We start from the raw sequence: 11,030 nt of genomic DNA, 5'->3' as shown, positions 1-11,030 counted from the left end.
AGATCACACTTAGGTGCCACTCTGGTCGTTTAGGAGCTTTAAACTAAGGCTTCACACGGACCAAAACTAGATAACATGGGAAAAGTTTCTGCTGCAGCATTCGGATAGTAGGGTCAGAATTTGGTCTAAACAACATGAAAGCATCAATCCATCTTGAATCAACACTTCAGGCTGCTGGAGGTGGTGTAATTGTGTGTTGAATATTTCCTTGGCTCAGGCCAACTGAGCACTGTTTAAACACCACAGCCTACATGAGTGTTGTTGCTTACTGTGTCCACCCCTTTATAACCACAGTGTATCTATATGTTGATGGCTGCCTGCAGCAGGATAATGTACCATGGCACAAAACTCTAATCATCTCAAACTGGTTTCTCGAACATGACAATGACTTCACTGTACTCAAATAGCCTCCACAGTCACCAGACCTAAATTCAACAGGGAAGAAGAACAAGAGATTCACAACACGGGTGTGCAGGGGACAAATCTGCAGCAACTGTGTGATGCTATCATGGCACTGACTGTTTCAAGCATTCTGTTGCCACAAAGAATTAAGGGAGTTCTGAAAGCAAAGGGGATCCAACTGGTACTAGAAAAAATCTACCTAATAAAGTGGTTCAAATAAAGGGGTGGATGGAGAAGTCAAAAGTGCAAACACAGCAGCATGGAGAACTGTGTTTATACTATAATACATGAAATATCCCATTGTTACTTAAACAATACCTCATGTAGACAAACCTGTCTTCTGTGACCGCAAATAAATACCTGTTGCCGATAATGTTTTGGGGTTTTTTTTTATCTAATTTTGCCATGGATGTGTACAGACAGCTCATCATAAAGTAGTCTGGCATTTATTCTACTATCTTAGCTGCTGTTTGTCAATTGTACTCATACTACATGGATTTCACCGTAGCAAGTCTTCCTTGCCTATTATCACATTTACTTGTAAAGCAGACATAATAACATCACAAATAACAATCAAAAACCCTGTGTAAATTCAGAGGTCAGTCATAGCAATTATCATGTGAATGTGCGACTCCACTCGGCTGTGCGGAGCTTTATGGAGAGTTTCAGCTCAGTAAAACAGCAAAACAGAGCAACTGTACTCTTTTGGTTCAGTCTCACCCCCCTCGTCGCAGCATTGACTGACACTGCTGCTCTGTATTAGCAGGAGGTATAAAATGCAACTGTTTACTAAAGGTTTATGATATCAACTGGAAATGGGGCACAATTTCACAGCTCATTTCAGCTGCCCCGTAAGTCAGCAAAGAGTCTTTTACTGTTTATGCAGGTTTAAAACCTTTCATATTTCAAAGCTTAGAAAATATTTGCCACTGAGGAAGATACCCTGCTTGTCTCCAGTGCATATTTATGTATTTGTGCTTAAGAAACTCTCCATATTTTTTTAAAAGGAAATAAATAATTTGGATGAGAATAAAATCTTTATGGGTAGCACTTTCTAAGACAGCTTGGTAATCAGATGGACAGAAGGTAATAATAACGAAATAATGTGTTATTACCACTTAGTTACAAAGTACTAATAATCAAGTACTGTAATAGCTTGTATTGACAGTGGCTATTGTGGTTATATATGTCTAGCTGGGGGTTTTCTTGTGTGTTTGTTTGTTTGTTGGCTTGTTTTTAAATATACTGACTTTCAAGTGGTCGTAACCTGATGTGCTGCGATAGGTCTAGGCTGCTGAGGGCCTTCCCATGATGCATTGAGTGTTTCTTCTTCACTCACCTTTTGTAATCACTGTGTGCTTACACACCACTCTGCATTTAATCATTAGTTACTATTAATCTCTGGCTCTCTTCCAGGCCTGTTTTCCTTCCTTCCGTCACCCCCAACCGGTCATGGCAGATGGCTGCTTCTGCCAGAGGTTTCTTCCTGTTAAATGAGCCTTTTTTTTTTCTTCCTATTGTCGTCAAGTGCTTCCGCAAAGTTTAATTGTTGAAGTGTTCTTTGTATAATTGTAGGATCTTTGCCTTACAATATAAAGCACCTTGAGGTAATTGCTGTTGTGATTTGGTGCTATTTAAATAAAATTTAATAAAATTTAATTTTATTGATCATTATTAAGCCTACTTTCTGGCCCTTATTGCACAGTTAAATATAGTCCAATGTCACTTAGCTATAACCATTGTTGAGGCAAGATGTCATTTGGTAATTATTTAGATATTACTTCATAATTTAGTGTTATAACATTCTGTTTCCATATAGTACCTTCTTGTGTCCTTAATTCAATATTACCACATTATTACCAAGCTCTAATAGAAAAGTCTTCCTCTTTATGCTACAAATAGCTTAGGAATAAACAAGCAGCTCAAAATCTGGCATTTCTTGAAGGTAAAGGCACAAGTTCATCTGTTAAGCTTTTCTAAAAATGAATCATCACTCTCCTGTCACACATCAAGCTTGTGCTTAAGCACTCCAATTTCCCTTCACATGCAAAGCTATGAAAAGTGAACTAAAAATAGACTTCCAAGTAGAGAATTTTGATAGATTTTAGAAAACAAGATGTAAGGCTGTTATTCCCAGAAGTGTAAAGAAAAGACAGACTGAAAAGACAGTGCGCACCGCAGTTTGACCCAAAAGAATAAAGAGTTTGTCAATGGAGGAGTTGAAATGTGATATTGACTGATTTTGGAATGGGGGAAAAAATCAAGTAGTTTAGAGGAAAGTTAAAAGGTCAGTGGCAAAATTTAAATGAAAAGGTATTTAAAAAAGAAATAGCAGGCTTGGAGATTTAATTTGAATTTCATAAATTCTGCAATGCCACAGCCAAACTAAAATCAATCAAAGAATATTATCCATGGAATAAATGCATTCAGAATGTGTTACATACTTTTGAAATTCAGTGCAGTGGACGGGGATTGAATGTGAATAATACTTATATAACTTCTTTTTTTTTTTTTTTTTACATAAATTGCTAAAATAACTTGATTCAGTCCAACAGCAAGTCTTAGTCGGCCAGCAAACGAATGATTGGACGTGACAAACTTTCCGTTCAAAGGAAGGAAAATAGTACTGACTGTGTTTAAAACTCCTCCTCGCTATTCAAGAAATAGAGTAGTGCAGTGACAGAGTCTTTTCCTAGTGAGTATTTGTCACGAACACCACACACACACACACACACACACACACTCGCACACTGCTGCCACTGGGAGAGCAGATATGGCCCTAGCTGTTCCCTTTTCCAGGAAAGCATTGGGGATGAAAGAGCGCAGAGATAGGTCTCCCATTCTCTGATCTACTGCTGCCTTTGACATCAGCAGTCATCAACTCCAAAAGAAGAGGAGAAAAGGGGGGAAAGAAAAAAATCATCAATCTTCCCTTCACTGCAACCACACATGAACTCCATCAACTCTGTCTATTTTTCATTCCATTTCTGCTACCAGGAAACTCTCTCTCTCTTTTTTTTTCCTTTGCTGTTAGAAGTAAGATGCATTCCTTTACCTGACCTCTCACCATTTATAAGGCTTGGTATAAAGTGCACAGAGAGCACACGCTTTCTCCTGCTTCTTGCCCTCATGTATGAAGTGGATGCTTCACAGCGCCTATAGAGCAAATATAGGGAACCAGCAGCTCGGCAGCCTCCTGCTACGTGTCGAGCTGCACTGAAGGCCAGCTCATTTTCTCTGGCAGCAAGCACATTCACAAAGATTCTATAGCTGCAAATACTTTGCGGTCTCAGAGTAACTCCTCTCACTTCCTCGCAGTTTGGTCATCCACGACTTGTCAAATAAGATCACCATAGTGTATTTCAGCCTGTGTGGGACCGTGGAAAGTGGATCTGCGATGAGCTGAGCGTGGAGTGTGTCAAACTGCGCGGACTGACGGCATGAAAAGAATTCATGTGTGCCAACTGGAGCAGTGGAGATAAATCACAGCTTGTCAGTGTGTGAGAAATTTCAGCTCCAGCGTTTACGCCCTTTGATGACTTATTATGAGGGTTATATGCATAGCTGTCTTAGGTGTTTTTCAGTGCAACCCTTTGTCCTTTGTACTTAGCATGTTACACTGAGTGTGTCAGAGAGAGAGTCGTCCTGTCTGCACCGGTGCCCGTTTTGCGCTCCCTCTCTCTGGGGGAACAGGCACACCCATCAGGAACCATTAGTCTTCACACTGACGTGGCGCCCTTCCACTGAGAGACTTTCCCTGGCAGAGCTTTCTGATTGCCTCAGACAGTGGTTGGATATTTTTACTAACAAGCTGAGACACTGTGCCATTTGTGTGGGGCATTTACTGCTGGCTCTACTCCTAATTCATGTTGTACTGACTTATGACTAAAGCAAGTCATCTGAGACTTCACACAGTTTCTTATGTCCCTGCACAGGTGAATTAATGGGGAGATGAAAGGTTGTGTGGACAGAAGTATCAAGTGGTCTTATAAAATGTCTAATAGTATTACCCTCCTGTTTGCAGACCGATGCAGCCCTGATGTATGATGCCGTGCATGTGGTGGCGGTGGCAGTGCAGCAGTCGCAGCAGATCACTGTGAGCTCTCTGCAGTGTAATCGCCACAAGCCGTGGCGCTTTGGAGGGCGTTTCATCAACCTTATCAAAGAGGTATAAGGTCACTGTTTTCAGTGTGCACTCCAGCTTGACCTTTGACCTGTGGGATCTACTGAACATTGTACCTTTCTTATTGTGTTATATGGATTAGTGCAGTCATGTTTGCAAGCATTTTATGTGTGCATCTCTGTAATTATTTAGTTAACGCATGTGATACAGTTTCAGTGCAGCTTTCCAATCAGCCTTTGTTGGTCCAGAAAGCTGTGGTCATTTATCACAGAAACCATATAAGCATCTTAAATAAGTTTATTATCTAATCATTAAGTCTAAAAAAATGAATCCGCAGCATTATCCACAGTAACTACATTTTTTGTTGTTTGTGCCATTGTCTTTCAACCACACTTTCTCAGTGCATATCTCCACCCGTGTTTATATCAAAGGCTCTGCATGCCTCCTTAACTCTAGTCAGGGTCAGCCATTTGCTTTGTTCTACAAAGCTCTTTCATTCTCTGGATGGTATCATTGCAGGTAATTTTCAGAATGAGCCATTGTAGTAGCTGGTGCTTCCTCCCCCTCCTGTGTCTGCTATCACTCCCCATGCCCGTCTGTTCCTCCAATGGCTTTGAAGTGAAACTTCAAGCACAATGAACCACATGCATAATGAACTCTTACCTGTCAAACCTGCTTCTGTTCTCGCTGCTTTATTGTTTCTTGTTATGTTGTTGAGATAGACAGTAAGGGGAGAGCCAGATGGAATTCATAATTGGGAAAGAAAAACTTTTATGGTTAGGGGTTGGATTGATATTGCTGAGAAAGGCAATGTCTTAAGGTTAATGGAATGACTGCGCTCAGAGCTGAGGATTTTAGTTCATTGTGCTGTGTATTTCTATCTTTAGGCACACTGGGATGGTTTGACAGGACGTGTCCTTTTTAACAAGACCAATGGACTGAGAACTGATTTTGACCTAGATGTCATCAGTCTGAAGGAGGAGGGGCTGGAAAAGGTGTGTCACTCGTTGGTGTAGCTCATGCTTGCAGTCATGGCAAAAATAAAGTAAACCGTCTTTCGATTCTGAGGAATCGCGTTATAAAAAAATACACATAGTTAAAAAATAACTTAAAAGTCTTAAAATGATACAACATCAGATGATCTACAAAACATTAAATATTACACAGTGTTATTATTTAATTTTAAAATTAAGCCAAAATGCAAAAGTAGTGTGTGAAAAACTAAGTACATTGTTACTGCTTCCACAGGGATTAAGAGGGTAAGGAGCAGCCAAGTGCTGATAATCAAATGGACTTGATTAATTGATCATCAGTAAGTGTGAGCACCTCTATAAAAGAAGAAGTTTTGGTTGTTTGCTGTTCTGGAGCTTTCGCCGTGAAGAAAAGACATTAGGAATAATCCTAACGAAGCAGTTGGTGCTGCCCATCAATCTGGGCCATTTCCAAACGATTTGGAGTCTATCATTCTTGAATGAGAGAGATTATTTGCAAGTGGAAAACATTCAAAACAGTTGCCAGTCTTCCCAGGAGTGAACGTTCCAACAAATCCACACAGAGAGATCACACCATGCAATGCTCAGAGAAAATAAAAAAACCCAAGAGCTACATCTTAGACTCTACACACCACAGTTATCATGTTAAATCCTAAAGTTCATGACGTTACAATTAGAGAAAGACTAAACAGACTAAATGGCTTGGTTTAAAGGGATTTCAGGGGAAAGTCTCCTCTTTCTAAAATTAACATGGCAGCACAGCTTAGGTTTACAAAGTTGCATCTGAACAAACTGCAAGATTTTTGGAGCGATGTCCTTCGGACAGATCAGATAAAAGTGGAGATGTCTGGGCATAATGTAGATCTCCATGTTTGTTGAAAACCAAACACAGCATATCAGCACAAACACCTCACACCAGCTGTCGAGTCCAGTAGCGGAGGGGTGATGATTTGGGCTTGTTTTGCAGCCACGGGACCTGGGCACTTTGCAGTCACTTAGTCGACCATGAGTTCCCTTGTGTATCAAATTATTCTAGAGTCAAATGTGAGGCCATCTGTCCAACAGCTAAAGCTTGGTTGAAATTGGGTCATCCAACAGGCCAATATCCCAAGCACAGCTGCAGATCTACACCAGAGTGGCTAAAAAAGAGAAGAACTGAGGTTTTGCAATAGCTCGGTCCTTTTTATATATATGTTGTTGTTTTTTTAAAAAGTTAGAACTGAAAGAGGGTGTACTTTCTTTTTAGTATGACCATAAGTACCAAATGTAAGTGGGGGTGATTTGAAGTGTTTCATTTCCCATCTGTAGACAAGAGGATATAAACTTGACTCTGAATTGTTTCAACAGATTGGAACATGGGATCCTCCCAGCGGTTTAAATATGACAGAGACTCACAAAAGCAAGACGTCCAACATCACTGATTCTCTGGCTAACAAATCCCTGCGTGTATCCACCATACTGGTAGACACTGCCGAATGAAAACACTAACAGCAGACACTCACAGTCTCAACTGCACCTGAAAAATATATAATACAAAACTCACAGACTTCTGGACTCCTACAGCAGTTTGTTTTCCCTGTACAGGAGGAGCCATATGTGATGTTTAAGAAGTCAGACAAGCCTCTATATGGGAACGATCGCTTTGAGGGCTACTGTATCGACCTGCTGAGGGAACTCTCCTCCATCCTAGGCTTCCGCTATGAGGTTCGATTAGTTGAAGATGGGAAGTACGGTGCGCTGGATGAGAGCACAGGCCAGTGGAACGGCATGGTGCGGGAGCTCATGGACCACGTGAGTCGGCACTCACCAGGGAGAAGACAATACTCAGTCATTAGAATAAAAAATTATAATAATTAAAGTGAAACACTTTCTGCTTTCTATTAATCATATTTTATAATGGTCCACTAATTTTTCTTCATGTATTTTAATAAAGCTACTCCACATTGCAAGCTGATTCAAAACAATAAGAATTGCATCTCTAAATGCTCAAATGGGACTTCTTTTTTTTTTTAAAAAATCTTCTCATTATTAAGACATTTGTGTCTTCATCTGCTGGTACAGTCGGAATATTTTATTTCTAAAAGCCAAAATTTATTTTCCACTTAGGCACAGCAGTCTGCCATATTCCTTCTTGTCCTTCTTTGTCTGAATGAATAAATCTTTGAAATTCTTCAATACCGATTTGAAATGGAAACAGGCTGAAATATTGCTACTAAACAAGCATATGTCTTTAATATGAGATTACAGTGTTAACAAAAAAGGACCTCTTACTGTGTCGAGTTTCTTTGTGGCATCTGAAACTTTGAGAGACCAAATTATGTAGTCTTTCAGTTTCAAATATAAGGGTAAAAAAAATGTTAACTCCTGGGTTTTGCTGGTGCTGCAGCCTCAAGATTGATTTATACTTTTGCATTCAAAGCTACAGCACAGCTTAAAATGCTTCTCCTCAGAAATGCAACTACGTGTTGCGTCGACACAGACCTCGACAACCGCGCTTGGTCTGCTTAGTGGAAAGACAGGATATTGATCAGATAAAGCCTCTGTGAAACAAAATGTAATAGGCTGTAAAAGCAAGTAACCTGCCAATGTAGCTATGTGCCGTTTTCTCGTTTTCGGAGTGCTGCCAATCCTTTTATAGACTCAGTTCGTATATCTTCTTTCCTTCCTGCCTTTCAGTAACTATCAATATTTATTAGCTCTAAGTTAAACATACTTAGAGCTGTTTAAGCACACAAAGTAGCTCAGCACAGTAAAAAGAAATGTCAGCGAAGCGAAGACGCACCAGCACACAAGTATGCTTCCAATGCTGTCTGCTCTTAGTGTAGGCTAGACAGTGGGAGTATAAAAAGATAAAGTTTTACTTGGCCTGATATGACCAGTAGCCTACAGTGGCTACCCTTAGGTCATATTCACAAGTTAACTGCTATTGTTTGATGAATAAACTTCTGGGTCCAGTGATCAATGTTTCCCGGCTTCCACTGCAGCCTGCAAGAATTAGGAAAAGGGATAACTGATACCGAGGGAATGTGCATTTTAATGCATTTTTAAAATCCAGCAATAGACTATGTCATTATCACCAGTGAGTTTAACATTTTATCAGGCAAGTCCTTTTGTTTGCCTTCATGCAGCCAAAGCAGGCTGGCTGCAGCCAAAGCTGTGATTGGTCAGCGCTAATCGAACTACAAATGAACTACAAATGGAAACCAGAAGCCTTTTAGCACCAAAAATTGTGTCTCTCACTTATAGATTCTTTGTCCTCATATGCAAATATATCTGTGTTTACAGAGAAGCAATTTAGCAGTTGCTGGAGTTTAATTGACTTGCTTGATTTTCGTTGTTTATTACGGTTTATTTATTTATTGTGACCGTTTGTATTATTTATTACAGTTCTGCTTCCACACTGTGTATTACCATAGAAAGCTATCTGACAATTATGACATTTGGTGCTGTATAGGAAGCTTTTCTAAGCCTCAGATATATAGATGACTTCTTATGAGGAAAAATTATAGCAAAAAGCCCTGAAATCTTTCCCCCTGCTAAGATTGGTCGCTTGCTAGTTTGCAAAAGCGACTTTGGCTGCTTGAAACAGAATCTTCAAAAAATCTAGAAACTGTAAAAAATAAATAAATACATTTTTACATCAAGTTACAGCTTGGAGCAATTATGCAAAAATACTACAGAGCAGGTGCTGAACTGTGCAGAAGGCTAATTTTCTATTCTGAGGCAACTTGAGGTTGATTTGTTGAAAATTAATCTAATCCTAAGATTGTTGCCCCTTATAAAAAAGGATCAGACATATAACCTGTAATTTCCAGACCAACTCAGCCTCCCACCTAATAATCTAGTCGAAGTAATGATCCTAGCTACGTTTTTTCCCTCATGTCATGTCTCTGCCTCCTGTACATATTGAGCAGAGCAGCTGCTGACAGGAATCAGATCTTAATTGAATTGGCTGGGATTTTTTTTTTCTACTGGTGAACAAACACCCATCCCCCTACTTGACGTCGCCGTTGTTTTCTCATTGCAGAAAGCAGACCTTGCAGTTGCTCCTCTGGCCATCACTTACGTCAGAGAGAAGGTCATCGACTTCTCCAAGCCCTTCATGACGCTGGGGATAAGTATCCTGTACCGCAAGCCCAACGGCACCAATCCTGGGGTCTTCTCCTTCCTCAACCCCCTCTCGCCTGATATCTGGATGTATATTCTGCTGGCTTGCTTGGGTGTCAGTTGTGTGCTGTTTGTCATAGCCAGGTAACATGTCAACCCCCCTGTTTGCTTCCGTTGCTTGACTTCACTCTCCCCCTCCTGCTTGCTTCCTTTGACTAACATGCAGCAGTTGATGACTTCTGTGATATGAAGATGTGTGCTGAAACAAAAGGATATGAAATCTGCAGTAAACATATAAGAAAGGACCGTGGCAGCATTTTTGCCAACATTAGAATGTTTTGGAAAAGTTCACATTTTACCAAAATATAATTGCAATAATGGATTTAAACATGGTCCGCATCCTACTATGGTCCTGATAAGTATAGAGCAATATTTCAGGCATATTTGCACAAGCATCAGCAACTGTAAAACCAGCAAACTGATATTTATTGTAAGAAATGTGCAGTAATCTAAGGTACACTGCTGATACTGTACAAATACATTTCCTACAATATTTTAATCGACCTATCCCCCAAAGAAAAAAAAAAAACCCAGATGCATGACCAACGCATTATGATGTGTGTGTGGGCTTTTCTTCTTCTTCTTTGATCCTGAGAGGTTTTGGTTTAACACACATTTCATCAAATGTTACTGGCAAAATGATCACATGAGAGGAAAGCAGCAACTGTCACCTAAGTTAGTTCAGAATATGCAAATTAAACCCATAGTTATTTGCTCCCACATTTATCCATGGTAAGTAAAAAGCATGCAATCCTATTGATATTCTTCTGGTTGCGATAAAAATGACCTTGAGATCTGATATTTCTAATTTTGCTTCTATGAAATTATAATGCGTATATCTGCATCATGCCATTTTTGCACACAATAGCAATACAGAGTCCTTTGCGTCACTCTATGTGACAAAAATATCCAGCAAAGTTTAAATCTTAAGCATGGTGTTCTCTACAGCTTGCTGATCTGGTTCCCTCATAATTACAGTATTGATTGCGCGGCCACCGGATGATTGGCCGATCCTCCAAATGCAGAGTATATTATTTTCTTTCTCAAATATAGCAGGAGTTGTGAGCTTATGAAGTCCAAGTTTGCACAATAAAACACTAAACAGTACATCGTTGAACTGCATCCCACACGTTAACACACTTTTTTCTTTTTCCTAAATAAGCTATCGTATTTCAGGCTCCAGAGAAATACATATCACTCAGTGCATCCTCCCAGCTCTGTTTGCGGTTGAATTGATTTCTCCCTTTATTAACAAAACAAATGGTATTATTTCAGCTCGCAAAACCCTTTTTCATGGTAGAAAATGTCCACTTGCAAACAAGAATAGATTATATAAATTGTATTAG

General features: G+C 39.8%; 1 protein-coding gene across 2 annotated transcripts in view; it reads left to right on the top strand.

Annotated features, from left to right (window-relative positions):
* LOC146371860 (glutamate receptor ionotropic, kainate 2-like) overlaps positions 1 to 11,030 on the top strand; it is a 64,726-nt gene that overhangs the window by 39,739 nt on the left and 13,957 nt on the right. For both annotated transcript variants that reach the window (XM_084954187.1, XM_084954188.1), the window contains exons 7-11: positions 4,427 to 4,570; positions 5,413 to 5,520; positions 6,865 to 6,978; positions 7,102 to 7,308; positions 9,545 to 9,768. In XM_084954187.1, the coding sequence (XP_084810313.1) occupies positions 4,427 to 4,570; positions 5,413 to 5,520; positions 6,865 to 6,978; positions 7,102 to 7,308; positions 9,545 to 9,768 (797 nt within the window). The remainder of the gene's footprint in view (positions 1 to 4,426; positions 4,571 to 5,412; positions 5,521 to 6,864; positions 6,979 to 7,101; positions 7,309 to 9,544; positions 9,769 to 11,030) is intronic.

Source organism: Perissodus microlepis, chromosome 15 (assembly GCF_051167445.1).
Source record: "Perissodus microlepis isolate ML-2025 ecotype Zambia chromosome 15, ASM5116744v1, whole genome shotgun sequence".
Lineage (NCBI taxonomy): Eukaryota > Metazoa > Chordata > Actinopteri > Cichliformes > Cichlidae > Perissodus > Perissodus microlepis.
Note: the sequence above shows the minus strand (reverse complement) of the source record. Positions and strands in the feature narration are given on the sequence as shown.